A 21347-nucleotide genomic window follows, 5' to 3' on the forward strand; every position below is an offset into this window, starting at 1 on the left:
GCAGTTTGAATCCGCCAGGCGCTCCTTGGAAACTCTGTGGGGCAGTTCTACTCTGTACTATAGGGTCGCTATGAGTCGGAATCGACTCGGCGGCACTGGGTTTGGTTCGTTTTTTTTATATGTACCTCTGCTTCTGAAAGGTTACAGCCTTGAAAACCCTATGGAGCAGTTCTACTCTGCACACATGGGGTCACCATGAGTCAGAATCGGCTTGATGGTAACTACACAGTTTTCTGGTAAAAACACAGGAGGCACTGGATTTTCCTCCACTCTCTTCTTCCCTTTGGCCATTGTCAGTGTTATCCCCTTCTATGTTTATACTCTTCCAATCTCACTATGGGCTTCAGGCTTTTTACTTTATTAGTTTGATCTAAATGTATTGTGTAACTTCCATGTGGTAAGAACAGTGTTAGGCAGTGGAATAGGGCCTTTGATGGTTTTTGTGCGTTGGGAGTATTGGTAGACTGTCCAGTTAATAGTCTTAAAATCCTCCCTTATCACTTACGCTTTTTCTTTGTCACTCCAGGACTTATTCAGCTCTCCTGGTGGCACATTGGTTAATTGCTCAGCTGGTAACCAACCCACTAGCTGTTCCACAAGAGAAAGATGTGGCGATCTGCTCCTGTGAACATTACAGCCTTGAAAACCCTATAGGGCAGTTCTACTCTGCTCTATAGGGTTGCTATGGGTTGGAATTGACTCCACAGGATGGGCAATGCTCCTAGAATTCTTCTGGTATATCTCACCCCAGTACACTAATACAAGCCTTGTATCCTAGCTTTGTATCAACCCCAGGGTAAAACCTCTATCCCCCTACTCCTCTTGCCTCTTGACTGACTGAGCACCAGCTGTAGTCTCCAAGGGACACTAACAGAGCCTTAGAGCTCTTCTTCTTGACCATCATGCAGAGGGTCAGAAGGAGTCTTACTGTCAGGGATGAATTAATATTCACCAATTTATTGATTCAAACTTTTTTTTCCATTCTTACTATTTTGCAGCTTTGTTCTAATCACGGGAGAGGTAAAGTTAAATGAGAGATGGCTGGTATTGAGCTTTTCTAAAAACCAGTTGCTCTTGAGTTGACTGACTAATGGTGACTGCGTGTGTATCAGAGTAGAACTGTGCTCCATAGGATTTTCAATGGCTGATATTTTGGAAGTAGATTGCCAGGACTTTCTTCTGAGGTGCCCTTGGGTGGAATAGAACTTCCAACCATTTGGTTAGCAGCCAAGTGTGTTAACTGTTTGTACCACCCAGGAGCTCCTGTCAACCCTTTAGGAACTTAGATATTGTTGGAGGTAAAAAAAGGTTTAATTTTTACAATTATAGTGTTATAATTGCTATGATATGATACACACAAGTACTATAAAAAGGCTTGTTAATCCTGGCTTCTTGGAGAAAGCATCACTAAGATAACTTTGTAAGGGTAAATAAGAATATGAAAAAATAGGAGAAGGGTATTTTAGGTAGAAAGAAGATCAGTAGCAGGAAAGAACAGGCAACATTTGAGGTAAAAGTAGTTCCATAAGATGTGAGCAAATTTTTGAGTAGAGCAAAATTTTGACCAGACAGGATCAGGCACAGGTTCTAATCCTTCTTGTACCACAGACTGCTTTCACAGCCTGGTGAAGCCTAAGGACAACCCCTCTCCTCCCCGCCCCGCTCCGCTTTTTTTTAAATAATATTTTAAAGGGAAAGGAAATCAATTGTATTGAAATCCGGTTCTATACAAGGACCCTAAGTTAAGAATTCCCTAGAAAAAGCTATGGGAACCACTGACATTTTAAGTAAGGAGATTGGATTTCCAGTTTAGAAATATCACTGTGCCAACAGTGTCAAGAATGGAGTGCGTGGCAGGGAATAGGGAGCAGCTCCATAGGTGGGAAAAGGTTTAGTTAAGGGGCTTAGTGGTAAATCAGGTTGGATATGGGCAGGGCCTAATTTAAAACTGTAACAGTCGGGCACATAAACGGGATATGTTTGTTAGCTACTAAAAGGCAACGGTTTAAGGTGCTGGTGATTGTTATGTGTGCACATACAGGCTGGAGATTATGGTACAAATAGAGCTGCAGGCGGCTATTTTGGAACCAGGGGGGTAAGCTACGGAAAATAGCCCATAGAGCAAGCGGGTGGGAGAGGGGAGCTAACTCATTTAGCAAGCCCCCGCATCCCCTCAGCCGCCACCCGCCACCCGTCCATTCTCCTATCACCTAGGAATAATTAGGTGAATTTGAAAATGTCCTCCACAAATGGGCCGTTTTTACCCACTGGTAACCAACGGCCCTAAAAGCCTAGATTTCAGTGATCTAAGAATTCACCGAGAAACTAACAATACAGAAGCCCCATTACTACTGGGAAACCCTGGTGGCAGTAGTAAGAGATAATGCCGCTAACCAAAAGGTCGGCAGTTCAAACCCACCAGGCGCTCCTTGGAAACCCTATGGGGTACTTCTACTCTGTCCTACAGGCTCGCTATGAGTCGGAATCAACTCGACTGGAACGGATTTTTTTTTTTTTTTATTACAAAGTCGTCGATAAGAAACACTGGAGAGAAATCTCCCGCTATTAAAAGAGGCCTCCCAGTACGGAAGGAGGCACTTTCCAAACAACCACTAACCCCGGTGGAGAAATTAGTTGTTGATGTCCATTGACGAAGCACTTTTTTTTTTAAATTGTGCGTTGAGTACAATTTAAAGCAAAGGAAAACGTGTTGACTGAACTTTCCGGTAATCGATTCTTCCCCTTCGCGAGAATGGAAAATGTTTTTAAAAAATGTGGCCAAGCACACACAGGGACAGATTGGGCCTCAGGAAACCTGTGGCCGGGTTTCAGAAGGAGAAGTCAGAGGACCCAAGTCCACGTCAGCGCCTTCTGCGAACCAGCCCCAGCGACAGAGGGCCGTGCGCACGGAGAGTGGTGAGCAGCGCATGCTCCTTGCCCTTTCCCGACAGGCCTGCGCCCGGAGCCCGGGCCCAGCCTCCCCGCATGCGCAGAGCAAGGCGGCGAGCCGGGAGAGTCCCACGGCTTCCACAGTTATCTTCCCAGGCCCCGCCTTTCCGCTTGAGCAGCAGGAGGAGGAGCGTCGCTCCCAGCCCCGCCCCCGCGTCGCGCCCTCCGCTTTGCCCCACCCCATGGCCCGCTGCCCCGGACCCATTAAGTAGGCGCGGCTGACGCGCCGCAAAGACAGAGCCCTTGAGCACTAGCGCATGCGCACTTCCGCGCGCGCCGGCCCCAGGCGTGGAGGTCGGTCCCTCCCGCCCGCCACGCCCACGCCGGCCTCACCTTTTTGCTACCCTCGGAATACTGAGAAGCTCGGCATCCGTGCGCGTCCCGCAGCCATGGAGATCCCCGGGAGCAAGAAAGTCAAGTTGAGCAACAACACACAGAACTGGGTGAGTTGGGGCCGAGGGCGAGTGGGCGGGGACGAGGAGCGGAGGAGGCTGTGGGATCCTCAGGATGCGACTCGTTCCGGAGCTGTTGCCTCCCCGTATCCTTTGCATCCTTCCAGAAGCGCGGGGGTGGGGTAGTGCTAGGTGGTGCATTTGTGAGTGATGGAATGCAGAGTTAAGACTTTGAAAGATTTTTGATGGGGCCGCGGCGCCCCCCAGCTGGGGCGGTGGATGACTGCGGGGCAGAGGGCGCGGTGGGGGTTGGGGGCCTGGGGCTGGGCGCTGCATGAAGTCCGATCCACCGTCGGTGGGAAGAACGCTCCCATCCCTAGCTCCTAGGCTTAGGTAAGATTTCGAGGCAAATTCTTCACCAGTGAGCTGGCTGCTGCCGGCATCCCCTGGAGTGGCCTGAACGTCTGCGTACCAAACGGAGGAGTTTGCCAGGCGGGCGCCTTCAGCGCTTTCGCGGTTTTTCTTGGCTCTTCTACTGCATTTGGCCCAGGTTTGGGTCCGTTTTTGAATTTCAGGGTGAAAGGAGAGGACTCAACAATGTGGCCATTCATTGAGTGAAATTGCCCTGAACTGAAGTTCTTTGTGGTTCGATGTTAAATCTGTGTCCAACAAATAACAGGGAGTTTTAAAAGATTTGATTACTGGTGACTGTAAGGTATGGGAAGACTAATGGTTTATAAGATTCAGCAACGACTGTCAGTTGACTTTTACGTTAAGTTCTGTGTTCTCAGAAGTCTGCTTCCTTTCTTGATTATTCTTGATAAGGAGCAGCGTTATGCTAAGATTTTAAGTGCAGAGTGGAGTCCAGCTTTTACTGGCTTTAGGTTTAGAGGAAGGTTTTTATTTCACAGGACAACGAAATCATGAGGTTTAAATGTAGCCTTGCAAATCATCACTTGCCCTTGGTGAATCAAAAAAAAAAAAAAAAGCTATTTCGGGCAGATGTTCATTTAAAGTCACGAATTTACCATTAGTATCTCTATGGGGCAGTTCTATTCTGTCCTATAGGGTCGCTATGAGTTGGAATTGACTCGACAGCAGTGGGTTTTTGGTATAATTTACCATATCCGTTGTTGTCATCAAGGATTCTGGCCCACTTTCTTTTTCCTTTTGGTTATTTAAGTCTTCCACAGGTGATAAGGAGGGAAAGGAGATAAAAGGTAGATTAGAGCAGTGGAAAGGGCCCTGGACACTGGCCTGGTCCTCAGTCTCATCTTTACTGTTTAGTAGCTGTGTGATCTTGAAGAAAGTCAGTTTACTTTCCTGAATCTCAACCAACTTAAGGGTATAATATAGTACAGACTCCACAGGGTTGTTTCGAGGAGCAAAGATGACATATTCAAACCTCTGCTGTGAAACTCAGACTGTTGGTATTGCTCATGTAACCTTCAGGTATTTCGTGGTTAGGGAAATAAAATTGACTAAAATTGGGCATTTTTACATAATTTCAGTTACACCATTCGTAATTCAGAGCTAGTCCTTGAGTGGTGTAAATGTGCTTGGCTACTAACTGAAAGGTTGGCAGTTCAAAATCACCCAGAGACACCTTGAAAGAAAGGCCTGGCAGTCTGCTTCCAAAAAAATCACAGCTTTGAAAACCTTATGGAGCAGTTCTACTCTGTCACACGGGTTTGCCATGAGTCACAGTCGACTTCATGGCAGCTGGATTGGTTTTGTTTTTTTTTATCCATTATCCACCTATTTGTTATTCCGTTTGCCAAACAAATGCCTATTCTGTGTAGAAACCTAAAGAAAAATGTGAGACTCCGCTTGCCTTCTGGTTGGTTATGGCCTGGCTAGGGTTGTAAGTGGCATTTGTCAGGGGATGAATATGTATCATTAAGTACCACTGTGAGTGGTGTAAGACAAGTTTTATTGCAGTTTAAAGGAGATATTAGTTTGGCATGGGGTGTTTTCTGGAAGGTGTTAGGGGAAATTCAGATCTGAGGCAGAGGGGACCTGTATGAATAAGGGTTATCCTTTGCTCTTCAGTTGATTCTGACTCATAGTGACCCTACAGGACAGAGTAGAACTGCCCCATAGAGTTTCCAAGGAGCGCCTGGTGGATTCGAACTGCCAACCTTTTGGTTAGCAGACGTAGTAGCTCTTAACCAGTATGCCACCAGGGTTTCCTAATAAGAGTTAGGAATAGGAATTTTCTTTTTTTTTTTTTTATTAAACTCCAGCGACAATGGAGAAACTTGTTTGACTACTCTGAGCTGTTCTCATTGGAGTGGAGATAAGTTTGAATAGGCAGGATAGTACTAGGTTGTGCATTTTATATGTGTTGGACTGTAGAGTTAAGACTTGACTCTGGAAGATTTTTGATGGGGATAGAATTTTTTATTTTCTTAGCAGTGTAAGCCTTTTCTCTGCTCAACAAGAACACCCATCATCTCTCCCTCCCACATACTTGAATCACTGATAGGTGCAAATGTGGAGAATCTGTAAACCCTTTAAAGTTTCTATCACATGATAAAATTGGTACTCCAGTAAGTCAGGCCAAAGAAATGTGTTAGAGCCTATACATCGAAGTCCTGGAGAACAGACAGGGTTCTGTTATTGATGTGTGTCATCGAGTCGATTCAGACTTGTAGTGACCCTATAGGACAGAGTAGAACTGCTCCATAGGTTTTCTAAGGCTGTAAATCTTTATGAAAGCAGACTCACATCGTTCTCCCGCAGAGAGGCTGGTTGGTTTGAACCGTCGACCTTTCGGTTAGCAGCCGACTGCTGTAACCACTGCACCACCAGGGCTCCAGACTGGGTTATTAAAAAAAGCCATTGTCCTCAGGTTGATTCCAACTCATGGTGACCCTATAGACAGAGTAGAACTGCCCTGTAGGATTTCTAAGGAGTGGCTGGTGGATCTCAACTGCAGACCTTTTGATTAGCAGGCATAGGTCTTAACCACTGCGCCACCAGGACTCCAGACAGGGTTATAGGGAGGTTTGAATGAATTAACAGATTTGAAACAGTGAAGGTTCCTGGGACATGAGTACTAGCTGTTCCTGTTATTTGTTAATTCACCTAATGTGAGGGCAAAGGACTGGGCTCCGGTGTCAGTGGAAATAAAGGAAGAGATACATTAAAAACAAGGAAGAATAAAGAAAATCTTACTAGGTTTAGGGGATGAAAGAAGGAGAAGTGTTAAAAGATGATTCTGGGAAATGGGGATAAATGTTGCATTCAGGGAAATTGGGAAGTAGCTTGAGGTGGAGGGGGAATTAATGGTTAAATGCTGAAAGACAGTTGACTGTCTGCCAGGTACAATTTGAAATGTTTTACTTGAATTAATCTATTGAGTTTTACAACATCTCTGTTAGATAGTTACCATTGGAGACAGCAAGAACCCTGGAGCCAGACTGCCTGGCCTGAAATCTGGGCTCCATTATTTAATAACCGTGCAACCTTGGGCTAGTTACTTATTTCTGTGTGCCTCTGTTTCCTTACCTGTGAAGTAAGAATGATAGCCTCATAGGATTATTGTGAATATTAAAGGCGATGATATATGAAAAATGCTTAGAATAGTGTGTGTCATATAGTAAATGTGTGTTAGCTCTTAATGTTTACAGTTATTGTCATATTTGTTACAGTTGTTGTTAGCTGCTGTCAAGTTGGCCCCCGACTCATGCTGACCCCATGCACAACGTAACAAAATGCTGCCTGGTCCTGCCGTCCCCATGATTGGTTGTGAATTGGGGCTGTTGTGTCCCATAAAGTTTTTCAGTGGCTGGTGTTATGGATTAAATTATGTCCCCCCAAAATACGTGTTGTAAATCCTAACCTCTATGCTTGTGGTGATAATTTGGGAATGGGTTGTCTTTGTTATGTGAGTGAGGCAGCATTAGTGTAGGGTATATCTTGAGTCATTCCCTTTTGAGGTATAAAAGATTTAACAACCTAGCAGAGGAGAGATGGGGTAAGATAGATGCTAAGACACGTGGAGATCTCCAAGGAACCAGGAAGCAAAAGCTGAAGAGGCAGGGACCTTCCCCTAGAGCCAACAGAGAGAGAAAACAACACCCTAGAACTGGCACCCTGAGTTCATACTTCCACCCTCCTAAACTGTGAGAAAATAAATGTCTGTTTGTTTAAACCATCCACTTGAGGTATTTCTGTTAGGGCAGTGCTGGATAACTAGGATAGCTGGTTTTCCCAAGTAGATCTTTCCAGTCCGTCTTAATCTGGAAGTCCTGCTGCAACCTGTTCAGCATCGTTGCAACATTCAGGCCTCAGTGACACAGGGGTGGTGGCGGCACATGAGGTGCACTGGCCAGACATTGAACCCGTCTCCGCATGGAAGGTGAGAATTCTGCCATTGAACCACCAATGCCTCATTTATTACAAATAGTATCTCCTTTTTTTTTTCTTTACTTCTAGATTTTATTTATTTTGTTGTTGAGAATATGCACGGCAAAACATGCACCAATTCAACAATTTCTACAGGTACAATTAGTGACTGATTGCATTCTTCAAGTTGTGCAACCATTCTCATTTTCTTTTTCTGAGTTTTTCGTCCCTCATTAACAAACTCACTGCTCCCGAGGGTTCCAATCTAATCTTTCAAGTTGCTTGAGGACAAAATTTTTGAACTCATGATTAGCCAAGAGAATCCCACCCATGTGGCCTCTAATCACAGCAGCCTTGTAGCCCTGTACCATTTGTTTTAGCTTAGCTTTGAAATTATACTGGTAATACGTAGAGGTATTTCAAAATGACAAAAAGAAGATCCCTTTGTTCGTCCCCTTGTCTGTACTGCCTCCTCCATCTTAGTTTCTGTCCCCAGGAGTAACAACTGTTACCAGTTTTCTTGACAATTACATGTACTATGCATTTTTAAAAACGTTCTAGTAAAAAGACACACACACACACACAAAAAAGGCTTTTTTAGGAGTTTAAACTTTAGGTACGGTGACAGTGAAAAGATCTTCATCCTCTCCTACAGTATGCATTTACTCTGAATTTGAAACATTACTAATATATATGAAGTAAAGTTAACATGTCCCCAGGAGCCAAATTTGTATGTAAATTAGAATTCCATACACTATTATAGTTTTAAAATTTTTAAAATCTTTTACTGTCAGGAAAACTCTGTTGTCACCTATGTGTTATTGACTAAGAAATTTGTAAGTTCATTAGATAGAAATAGCACACTAACGAACTGCTTTCTGGATTTGGCTTACAAACCAGTTTTATTTGGCCTGCACAGTGTTTACAAAATTTTCAATTTAAGTGCCGTTAGTTGGGGCATACATTCTCCATAGAGTCTGTCACTGCCTATATAGCTTCATTCATTTTTGAAACCTGTTTGGCCCTAAAGGCATTTGAATTTGAGACTCCAGTTTTGAGAAAAGGTTCAGAGTTAAGCTAAACTACTTTTGTTTTGCCCAGATATTGTTCTCAGATGCCTTCAAATTAGTTTTGACTTATAGCAACCCCACTTACAACAGAATAAAACACTGCCTGGTCCTGCACTAGCCTCACAATCGTTGCTATGCTTGAGCCCATCAGTGGAGCCACTGCGTCAGTCCATCTTGTTAGAGGTCTTCCTCTTTTTTTTTTTTATAATTTTTATTGTGCTTTAAGTGAGAGTTTAGAAATCAAGTCAGTCTGTCACATATAAGCTTATATATACCTTACAACATACTCCCACTTACTCTCCCCCGGAGTCAGCCCGCTCCCTTCTTCCAGTCTCTCCTTTTGTGATGGTTTTGCCAGTTTCTAACCCTCTCTACCCTCCTATCTCCCCTCCAGACAGGAGATGCCATCACAGTCTCAAGTGTCCACCTGATACAAGTAGCTCACTCTTCGTCAGCATCTCTCTCCAATCCATTGTCCAGTCCCTTCCATGTCTGATGAGTTGTCTTCGGGAATGGTTCCTGTCCTGGGCCAACAGAAGGTTTGGGGACCATGACCACCGGGATTCTTCTAGTCTCAGTCAGACCATTAATTCTGGTCTTTTTATGAGAATTTGGGGTCTGCATCCCACTGTTCTCCTGCTCCCTCAGGGGTTCTCTGTTGTGCTCCCTGTCAGGGCAGTCATCTATTGTAGCTGGGCACCATCTAGTTCTTCTGGTCTCAGGATGATGAGAGTCTCTGGTTCATGTGGCCCTTCCTGTCTCTTGGGCTCATAGTTATCGTGTGACCTTGGTATTCTTCATTCTCCTTTGATCCAGGTGGGTTGAGACCAATTGACGCATCTTAGATGGCTTTGTTAGCATTTAAGACTATAGACGCCACACTCAAAGTGGGATGCAGAATGTTTTCTTAATAGAATTTATTTTGCCAATTGACTTAGAAGTCCCCTTAAGCCATAGTCCCCAAACCCCTGCCCTTGCTCCGCTGACCTTCGAAGCATTCAGTTTATCCTGGAAACTTCTTTGGTTTTGGTCCAGTCCAGTTGAGCTGACCTTCCATGTGTTGAGTATTGTTCTTCCCTTCACCTAAAGTAGTTCTTAGAAAAAAAAAAAAAAATTTTTTTTTTCTACTAACGAATCAGTAAATAACCCTCTCCCACCCTCCCTCCCTCCCCCCCTCGTAACCACAAAAGTATGTGTTTTTCTCAGTTTATACTATTTCTCAAGATCTTATAATAGTGGTCTTATATAATATTTGTCCTTTTGCCTCTGAATAATTTCACTCAGCATAATGCCTTCCAGGTTCCTCCATGTTATGAAATGTTTCACAGATTCATCACTGTTCTTTATCGATGTGTAATATCCCATTGTGTGAATATACCATAATTTATTTAACCGTTCATCCCTTGATGGGCACCTTGGTTGCTTCCAGCTTTTTGCTATTGTAAACAGAGCTGCAATAAACATGGGTGTGCATATATCTGTTCGTGTAAAGGCTCTTATTTCTTTAGGGTGTATTCTGAGGAGTGGGATTTCTGGGTTGTGTGGTAGTTCTATTTCTGACTTTTTAAGAAAATGCCAGATAGATATCCAAAGTGGTTGTACCATTTTACATTCCCACCAGCAGGGTATAAGAGTTCCAATCTTTCCGCAGCCTCTCCAACATTTATTATTTTGTGTTTTTTGGATTAATGCCAGCCTTGTTGGAGTGAGATGGAATCTCATCGTAGTTTTAATTTGCATTTCTCTAATGGCTAATGATCGAGAGCATTTTCTCATGTATCTGTTAGCTGCCTGAATGTCTTCTTTAGTGAAGTTTGTGTTCATATCCTTTGCTCACTTCTTGATTGGGCTGTTTGTCTTTTTGTGGTTGAGTTTTAACAGAATCATATAGATTTTAGAGATCAGGCACTGGTCGGAGATGTCATAGCTGAAAATTTTTTCCTAATCCGTAGGTGGTCTTTTTACTCTTTTGGTGAAGTCTTTAGATAAGCAGAGGTGTTTGATTTTTAGGAGCTCTCAGTTATCCGGTTTCTCTTCGTCATTTTTGATAACGTTTTGTATTCTGTTTATGCCTTGTATTAGGGCTCCTAATGTTGTCCCTATTTTTTCTTCCATGATTTTTATCATTTTCATCTTTATGTTTAGGTCTTTGATCCACTTGGAGTTAGTTTTTGTGCATGGTGTGAGGTATGGGTCCTGTTTCATTTTTTTGCAAATGGATATCCAGTTATGCCAACACCATTTGTTAAAAAGACTATCTTTTCCCCAATTAACTGACACTGGTCCTTTGTCAAATATCAGCTGCCCATATGTGGATGGATTTATATCTGGGTTCTCAATTCTGTTCCATTGGTCTATGTGCCTGTTGTTGTACCAATACCAGGCTGTTTTGACTACTGTGGCTGTGTAATATGTTCTAAAATCAGGTAGAGTGAGGCCTCCCACTTTCTTCTTCTTTTTCGGTAATGCTTTACTAATCTGGGGCTTCTTTCCCTTCCATATGAAGTTGGTGATTTGTTTCTCCATCACTTTAAAAAATGTCGTTGGAATTTGGATCGGAAGTGCATTGTATGTATAGATGGCTTAGAGTAGAATAGACATTTTTACTATGTTAAGCTTCCTATCCATGAACAAGGTATGTTTTTCCACTTACATAGGTCCCTTTTAGTTTCTTGCAGTAGTACTTTGTAGTTTTCTTTGTATAGGTCTTTTACATCTTTGGTAAAATTTATTCCTAAGTATTTTATCTTCCTGGGGGCTACTGGGAATGGTATAGATTTGGTGATTTCCTCTTCCACGTTACTTTTTGTTGATATAGAGGAATCCAACTGATTTTTGCATGTTTGTCTTGTAACCTGAATCTCTGCCCAACTCTTCTATTAGTTCCAGTAGTTAGGCAATCTTACTCTTATCTCTAGTTTCTGATGCTTGCATCTCTTTCTTATGTTTTTGTGTCTCATCCGTTTTTAAGTATACAATTCACTGGTTTTTATTCTCTTCAAAGAGTTGTGCAACTATTATCATCTAATGTTAGACCATCTTCATCACCCCCAAAAGAACCTCTGCCCCCAAAGAAGTCACTCCCTACTCTTCCCGCTTTCCCATCCCGAACAACCACTTACCTACTCTCTGTCTTTATGGATTTGCCTATCTAATTATTTCATATAAATGGAATCATACAGTATATGGCCTTTTGTGACCAGCTGCTTTCACTTAGCATCATGTTTTCAAAATTCATCCTGGCTGTAGCATTTTTCAGTAGTTCATTTCTTTCTTTTTTTTTTTTTAATTAATTTTTATTAAGCTTCAAGTGAACATTTACCATTCCAATCAGTCTGTCACATGTAAGTTTACATACATCTTACTCCCTTCTCCCACTTGCTCTCCCCCTATTGAGTCAGCCCTTTCAGTCTCTCGTTTCGTGCCAATTTTGCCATCTTCCCTCTCTCTCTATCTTCCCATCCCCCCTCCAGTCAAGAGTTGCCAACACACTCTCCAGTGTCCACCTGATTTAATTAGCTCACTCTTCATCAGCATCTCTCTCCCCCGCACTGACCAGTCCTTTTCATGCCTGATGAGTTGTCTTTGGGGATGGTTCCTGTCCTGTGCCATCAGAAGGTCTGGGGAGCATTGTCTCTGGGATTCCTCTAGTCGCAGTCATACCATCAAGTATGGTCTTTTTATGAGAATTTGGGGTCTGTATCCCACTGGTCTCCTGCTCCCTCAGGAGTTGTCTGTTGTGCTCCCTGACAGGGCAGACATCGATTGTGGCCAGGCACCAACTAGTTCTTCTGGTCTCAGGATAATGTAGGTCTCTGGTTCATGTGGCCCTTTCTGTCTCTTGGGTTCTTAGTTGTCGTGTGACCTTGGTGTTCTTCCTTTCCCTTTGCTCCAGATGGGTTGAGACCAATTGATGTATCTTAGATGGCCGCTTGTTGGCATTTAGGACCCCAGATGCCACATTTCAAAGTGGGATGCAGAATGTTTTCATAATAGAATTATTTTGCCCTTTGACTTAGAAGTCCCCTCAAACCAAGTTCCCCAGACCCCAGCCCCTGCTCTGCTGACCTTTGAAGCTTTCATTTTATCCTGGAAACCTCTTTGCTTTTAGTCCAGTCCAATTAGGCTGACCTTCCTTGCATTGAGTGTTATCTTTCCCTTCACCCAAAGCAGTTCTTATCTACTGATTGATCAATAAAAAACCCTCTCCCTCCCTCCCTCCCTCCCCACTTTGTAACCACAAAAGTATGTGTTCTTCTCCGTTTTTTCTATTTCTCAAGATCTTATAATAGTGGTCTTATACGATATTTGTCCTTTTGCCTCTGACTCATTTCGCTCAGCATAATGCCTTCCAGATTCCTCCATGTTATGAAATGTTTCAGAGATTCGTCACTGTTCTTTATCGATGCGTAGTATTCCATTGTGTGAATATACCACAATTTATTTACCCATTCATCCGTTGACGGACACCTTGGTTGCTTCCAGCTTTTTGCTATTGTAAACAGAGCTGCAGTAAACATGGGTGTGCATATATCTGTTTGTGTGAAGGCTCTTGTATCTCTTGGGTATATTCCGAGGAGTGGGATTTCTGGGTTGTATGGTAGTTCTATTTCTAACTGTTTAAGATAACGCCAGATGGATTTCCAAAGTGGTTGTACCATTTTACATTCCCACCAGCAGTGTATGAGAGTTCCAATCTCTCCGCAGCCTCTCCAACATTTATTATTTTGTGTTTTTTGAATTAATGCCAGTCTAATTGGTGTGAGATGGAATCTCATCGTAGTTTTAATTTGCATTTCTCTAATGGCTAATGATGGGGAGCATTTTCTCATGTGTCTGTTGGCTGCCTGAATATCTTCTTTAGTGAAATGTGTGTTCATATCCTTTGCCCACTTCTTGATTGGGTTGTTTGTCTTTTTGTGGTTGAGTTTTGACACAATCATGTAGATTTTAGAGATCAGGCGCTGGTCTGAGATGTCATAGCTGAATATTCTTTCCCAGTCTGTAGGTGGTCTTTTTACTCTTTTGGTGAAGTCTTTAGATGAGCATAGGTGTTTGATTTTTAGGAGCTCCCAGTTATCGGGTTTCTCTTCATCATTTTTGGTAATGTTTTGTATTCTGTTTATGCCCTGTATTAGGGCTCCTAGGGTTGTCCCTATTTTTTCTTCCATGATCTTTATCGTTTTAGTCTTTATGTTTAGGTCTTTGATCCACTTGGAGTTAGTTTTTGTGCATGGTGTGAGGTATGGGTCCTGTTTCATTCTTTTGCAAATGGATATCCAGTTATGCCAGCACCATTTGTTAAAAAGACTATCATTTCCCCAAATGACTGACACTGGTCCTTTGTCAAATATCAGCTGCTCATACGTGGATGGATTTATATCTGGGTTCTCAATTCTGTTCAATTGGTCTATGTGCCTGTTGTTGTACCAGTACCAGGCTGTTTTGACTACTGTGGCTGTATAATGTGTTCTAAAATCAGGTAGAGTGAGGCCTCCTGCTTTGTTCTTCTTTTTCAGTAATGCTTTGCTTATCCGGGGGTTCTTTCCCTTCCAGATGAAATTAGTGATTTGTTTCTCTATCCCCTTAAAATATGACATTGGTATTTGGATTGGACGTGCGTTATATGTATAGATGGCTTTTGTTAGAATAGACATTTTTACTATGTTAAGTCTTCCTATCCATGAGCAGGGTATGTTTTTCCACTTAAGTATGTCCTTTTGAATTTCTTGTAGCAGAGTTTTATAGTTTTCTTTGTATAGGTCTTTTACATCCTTGGTAAGATATATTCCTAAGTATTTTATCTTCTTGGGGGCTACTGTGAGTGGTATTGATTTGGTTATTTCCTCTTCGGTGTTCTTTTTGTTGATGTAGAGGAATCCAAGTGATTTTTGTATGTTTATTTTATAACCTGAGACTCTGCCAAACTCTTCTGTTAGTTTCAGTAGTTTTCTGGAGGATTCCTTAGGGTTTTCTGTGTGTATAATCCTGTCATCTGGAAATAGTGATAACTTTACTTCCTCCTTGCCAATCCGGATACCTTTTATTTCTTTGTCTAGCCTAATTGCCCTGGCTAGGACTTCCAGCACGATGTTGAATAAGAGCGGTGATAAAGGGCATCCTTGTCTGGTTCCCGTTCTCAAGGGAAATGCTTTCAGGTTCTCTCCACTTAGAGTGATATTGGCTGTTGGCTTTGCATAGATGCCCTTTATTATGTTGAGGAATTTTCCTTCAATTCCTATTTTGGTAAGAGTTTTTATCATAAATGGGTGTTGGACTTTGTCAAATGCCTTTTCTGCATCTATTGATAAGATCATGTGGTTTTTGTCTTTTGTTTTATTTATGTGATGGATTACATTAATGGTTTTTCTGATATTAAACCAGCCTTGCATACCTGGTAGAAATCCCACTTGATCAGGGTGAATTATTTTTTTGATGTGTTGTTGGATTCTATTGGCTAGAATTTTGTTGAGGATTTTTGCATCTATGTTCATGAGGGATATAGGTCTATAATTTTCTTTTTTTGTAATGTCTTTTACCTGGTTTTGGTATCAGGGAGATGGTAGCTTCATAGAATGAGTTGGGTAGTATTCCGTCTTTTTCTATGCTTTGAAATACCTTCAGTAGTAGTGGTGTTAAGTCTTCTCTGAAGGTTTGGTAGAACTCTGCAGTGAAGCCGTCTGGGCCAGGACTTTTTGTTGGGAGTTTTTTGATTACCGTTTCAATCTCTTTTTTTGTTATGGGTCTATTTAGTTGTTCTACTTCTGAATGTGTTAGTTTAGGTAGGTAGTATTTTTCCAAGAATTTATCCATTTCTTTTAGGTTTTCAAATTTGTTAGAGTACAATTTTTCGTAGTAATCTGAAATGATTCTTTTAATTTCATTTGGCTCTGTTGTGATGTGGTCCTTCTCGTTTCTTATTCGGGTTATTTGTTTCCTTTCCTGTATTTCTTTAGTCAGTCTAGCCAATGGCTTACCAATTTTCTTAATTTTTTCAAAGAACCAGCTTTTGGCTTTGTTAATTCTTTCAATTGTTTTTCTGTTCTCTAATTCATTTAGTTCAGCTCTAATTTTTATTATTTGTTTTCTTCTGGTGCCTGATGGGTTCTTTTGTTGCTCACTTTCTATTTGTTCAAGTTGTCGGGACAGTTCTCTGATTTTGGCTCTTTCTTCTTTTTGTATATGTGCATTTATCGATATAAATTGGCCTCTGAGCACTGCTTTTGCTGTGTCCCAGAGGTTTTGATAGGAAGTATTTTCATTCTCGTTGCTTTCTATGAATTTCCTTATTCCCTCCTTGATGTCTTCTATAACCCAGTCTTTTTTCAGGAGGGTATTGTTCAGTTTCCAAGTATTTGATTTCTTTTCCCTAGTTTTTCTGTTATTGATTTCTAGTTTCATTGCCTTGTGGTCTGAGAATATGCTTTGCAATATTTCGATGTTTTGGATTCTGCAAAGATTTGTTTTATGACCTAATATGTGGTCTATTCTAGAGAATGTTCCATGTGCACTAGAAAAAAAAGTATATTTTGCAGCAGTTGGGTGGAGAGTTCTGTATAAGTCAATGAGGTCAAGTTGGTTGATTGTTGTAAGTAGGTCTTCCGTGTGTCTGTTGAGCTTCTTACTGGATGTCCTGTCCTTCTCCGAAAGTGGTATGTTGAAGTCTCCTACTATAAATGTGGAGGTGTCTATCTCACTTTTCAGTTCTGTTAAAATTTGATTTATGTATGTTGCAGCCCTGTCATTGGGTGCGTAAATATTTAATATGGTTATGTCTTCCTGATCAATTGTCCCTTTTATCATTATATAGTGTCCTTCTTTATCCTTTGTGGTGGATTTAAGTCTAAAGTCTATTTTGTGAGAAATTAATATTGCTACTCCTCTTCTTTTTTGCTTATTATTTGCTTGATATATTTTTTTCCATCCTTTGAGTTTTAGTTTGTTTGTGTCTCTAAGTCTAAGGTGTGTCTCTTGTAGGTTGCATATAGATGGATCGTGTTTCTTTATCCAGTCCGTGACTCTCTGTCTCTTCATTGGTGCATTTAGTCCATTTACATTCAGCGTAATTATAGATAAATAAGTTTTTAGTGCTGTCATTTTGATGCCTTTTCATGTGTGTTGTTGGCCATTTCATTTTTCCACATGCTTTTTTGTGCTGAGACGTTTTTCTTAGTAGATTGTGAGATCCTCATTTTCATAATGTTTAACTTTATGTTAGTTGAGTCGTTACGTTTTTCTTGGCTTTTTTCTTGAGTTATGGAATTGATATTCCTTTTTGTGGTTACGTTATTATTTACCCCTATTTTTCTAAGTAAAAACCTAACTTGTATCGTTCTATATCGCCTTGTATCACTCTCCATCTGGCAGTTCAATGCCTCCTATATTTAGTCCCTCTTTTTGATTATTGTGATCGTTTATCTGTTGATTTCCATGATTCCCTGTTATGTGTATTATTTTGTTTATTTATTTATTTTTTAGAATTAATCTTAATTTATTTGTTTTTGTGCTTTCCCTATTTGAGTTGCGTTGATATCAGGATGTTCTGTTTTGTGACCTTGTATTGTGCTGGTACCTGATATTATTTGTCATCAGGCCAAACAATCTCCTTTAGCATTTCTTGCAGTCTTGGTTTAGTTTTTGCAAATTCTCTAAACTTGTGTTTATCTGTAAATATCTTAATTTCTCCTTCATATTTCGGAGAGAGTTTTGCTGGATATATGATCCTTGGTTGGCAGTTTTTCTCGTTCAGTGCTCTGTATACGTCGTCCCATTCCCTTCTTGCCTGCATGGTTTCTGCTGAGTAGTCTGAACTTATTCTTATTGATTCTCCCTTGAAGGAAACCTTTCTTTTCTCCCTGGCTGCTTTTAAAATTTTCTGTTTGTCTTTGGTTTTGGCAAGTTTGATGATAATATGTCTTGGTGTTTTTCTTTTTGTATCAATCTTAAATGGGGTTCGATGAGCATCTTGGATAGATATCCTTTCGTCTTTCATGATGTCAGGGAAGTTTTGTGTCAGGAGTTCTTCAACTATTTTCTCTGTGTTTTCTGTCCCCCCTCCCTTTTCTGGGACTCCAATCACTCGCAAGTTATCCTTCTTGATAGAGTCGCACATGATTCTTAGGGTTCTTCATTTTTTTTAATTCTTTTATCTGATTTTTTTCATCTATGTTGGTGTTGATTCCCTGGTCCTCCATTCTAATTGCTCGAGTCTACATTCTAATTGCTCGAGTCTGCTCCTCTGACTTCCTATTGCGTTGTCTAATTCTGTAATTTTATTGTTAATCTTTTGGATTTCTACATGCTGTCTCTCTATGGATTCTTGCAACTTATTAATTTTTCCACTATGTTCTTGAATAATCTTTTTGAGTTCTTCAACAGTTTTATCAGTGTGTTCCTTGGCTTTTTCTGCAGTTAGCCTAATTTCATTTGTGATGTCTTGAAGCATTCTGTAAATTAGTTTTTTATATTCTGTATCTGATAATTCCAGGATTGTATCTTCATTTGGGAAAGATTTTGATTCTTTTGTTTGGGGGGTTGGAGAAGCTGTCATGGTCTGTTTCTTTATGTGGTTTGATATGGACTGCTGTCTCCGAGCCATCACTGGGAAACTAGTTTTTCCAGGTAATCAGCTAAAAAAAAATGCAGTCAGATCCCTATCTGAATTCTCCCTCTGCCTCAGGGTATTCGGATGTTAATGGAGCCGCCTGGGGAGGGTAGGGGAGGGATCAGAGAGCTAGGAGTGTAGCACCTCAGAATATAGAGCTGATCCCCGCGTTCGTGCTCCGCCCGCGCCCGCCAAAATCCCGGCGGGACGGCTCCCCCGGTGGGACGCTGCTCTCCCCGCTCCAAGATCAGTCACTTCCTCTCGGGGACTCCTCCCTCCGGCGCGCCACTCCGCTCCCTCGAACTGGGTGCGAGTCGCCCGCACGAACGGCTGGGCCCGGCCCCGGGGTCAATTGAGAGAAATATAACTGGTCCCCGCGCTCACGCCCCGCCCGCGTCCGTCTAAATCCCAGCGGGACGGGTCCCCGGCTGGGACGCTGCTCTCCCCGCTCTGAGACCTGTCACTTCCACCTGGGGACTTCTCCCTCCGGTGTGCCGCACAGCTCTCGCGAACTGGGTGGGCGTCGCCCTCACGAACGGCTGGGCCCGCCCACGGGGTGTATTCAGGCGAATATAACTGGTTCCCTTGCTCACGCCCTGCCCGCTTTAGCCAAAATCCCAGCGGGACGGCTCCCCGGCTGGGACGCTGCTCTCCCCGCTCCGAGACCAGTTACTTCATTTCTTTTTATGAGTGTATGGATATGCCACATTTTGTTTATCATTGATAGGTTGATGGACATTTGGGTTGTTTCCGTTTTTTTGGCCATTATGAATAATGCTGCTGTGAACATTTGTGTACAAAGTTTTGCAGGCACTCTACATGGTTTTGATAGTTAATTTCAACATCTGAGTTAGACATTTGTGTATTTGTGGCTACCTAGGCCCTGAACCCCATTTGTAAGTATGGGGAATGCTGCACTATCAGCCAAGGAGGCCGGGGTCAGTGTAGTGATTTCCTTATTTACCAGTTTATAATTGATCTCCCTTCATGAAACAGTTGTATCCCCAGTATCTGTTGTTGTTGTTTTTAGTTGCCGTTGAGTTGATTCTGACTCATGGTGACCCCACATGTGTAAAGTAGAGCAGCTTCATAGGTGTCGTGGATTGAATTGTGTTCCCCCCATAATATGTGTCAACTTGGTCAGGCAATGATTCCCAGTATAGTGTGGCTGTCCTCCATTTTGTGATTGCAATTTTATGTTGAGAGGATTAGGGTGGGATTGTAACACCACCCTTATTCAGTTCACCTACCTGATCCAAGGGAAAGGGAGTTTCCCTAGGGTGTGGCTGCATCACCTTTTATCTCTCAATAGATGAAAAGGAGGCAAGCAGGGAGTTAGGGACCTCATACGACCAAGAAAGAAAGCACCAGGAGCAGAGCGTGTCATTTGGATCCGGGGTCCTTGCACTCGAGAAGCTCCTCGACCAGGGGAAGACTGAGAACAAGGACCTTCGTCCACAGTTGCCGAAGAGAGAAAGCCTTCCCCTGGAGCTGACACCCTGAATTTGGACTTATAACCTACTAGACTGTGAGAGAATAAACTTCTGCTTGTTCAAGCCATCTACTTGTGGTATTTCTGTTATAGCAGCACTAGATAACTAAGACAGTAGGGTTTTGAAGGCTGTGGCCTTGCAGAAGCAGATCACCAGGCCTGTCTTCTGAGGCGCCTCTTGGTGGGTTTGGACAGCCAATATTTTGGCAAGCAGTTGAGTGCTTAATCATTTGTGACTCCAGCTCTAGTGCCTAGAATTAACAAATATTGAATGAATGGCTGGGAAGTCCCAGATTCCTTTCTGACTTCTAGGTATTTCCTAGGGCCAGGCTTTCCAACTGGAGATCATACAGGGGCTGTTCCGTTGACGGTATTAATAGGAAAATAATAATAATAATTAAATCAACATTTAACTATTCTTTAATCTTTAAAACAGTAGTTGGAGAGCAGTAGTGTGTATGGAAAGAACACTCATGGCAGTTGATGGTGATCAGATAAGCAGACTAATAACTGATTCAGTAGGTCTAGGGTGAGGCCTAGACTCAGGAAGCATCAAAAGATGGTAGAAAAAATACACAGTCACTATACCAAAAAGAGTTGGTCAACGTTCAGCCATTTCAGGAGGTAACATATGATCAGGAACTGATGGTACTGAAGGAAGAAGTACAAGCTGCACCGAAGGCATTGGTGAAAAACAAGGCTCCAGGAATTGACGAAATACCAATTGAAGAAACAGATGCACCTTTGAAAGGGCTCACTCATCTATGCCAAGAAATTTGGAAGACAGCTACCTGGCCAACCAACTGGAAGAAATCCATATTTATGCCTATTCCAAAGAAAAGTGATGTAACTGAACGCAGAAATTATTGAACAATATCATTAATATCACATGCAAGGAAAATTTTGCTGAAGATCGTTCAAAAGCAGCTGCAGCAGTATATCGACAGGGAACTGCCAGAAATTCAAGGCAAATTTAGAAGAGAACGTGGAACCAGGGATATTGCTGATGTCAGATAGCTCCTGGCTGAAAGCAGAGAATACAAGAAAGATGTTTACCTTTGCCTGTTCTGTCAGTAGAAACTGGTGATTGAAGACTCTGACAGGAATTCAGAATCCGAAGGAAATGAATTCACTCTCAACCCTTAAATGACTCACTAATGTCGTGTTTTGTCGGCAGAATTGTTTGAAGGATTTGGTTAGGGTAGGGGGAAAAGGAAAAGAAAAGGGAATAGAATAAGATTGCATACAGAAGTGGCCTTTGGATACTTAATAAAATTCAGGCATAAGCCCACCACCTTACAATTTCAGTATTTGAAAGGTGTTTTGTGCCTTCCTCTGAAAAGCTAGGAGGTAGGAGAATGTGGCAGATCCTTTTTTTGGTATCTGTTATAATCTGAAAAATATCAAACATGCGTAAATAATTAACCTTCTTAAACCCAGACTGGGAAACCCTGGTTGCGTAGTGGTTAAGTGCTACGGCGGCTAAC

General features: G+C 42.0%; 1 protein-coding gene across 1 annotated transcript in view; it reads left to right on the top strand.

Annotated features, from left to right (window-relative positions):
- Positions 1–3203: 3203 nt before the first annotated feature.
- Positions 3204–21347, top strand: part of PAPSS1 (3'-phosphoadenosine 5'-phosphosulfate synthase 1) — a 147311-nt gene continuing 129167 nt past the window's right edge. The window contains exon 1 of the mRNA XM_049885571.1: positions 3204–3392. Within this exon, the coding sequence (XP_049741528.1) occupies positions 3207–3392 (186 nt within the window). The 5' untranslated portion in view covers positions 3204–3206. The remainder of the gene's footprint in view (positions 3393–21347) is intronic.

Source organism: Elephas maximus, chromosome 5, assembly GCF_024166365.1.
Source record: "Elephas maximus indicus isolate mEleMax1 chromosome 5, mEleMax1 primary haplotype, whole genome shotgun sequence".
Classification (NCBI taxonomy): Eukaryota; Metazoa; Chordata; class Mammalia; order Proboscidea; family Elephantidae; genus Elephas; species Elephas maximus.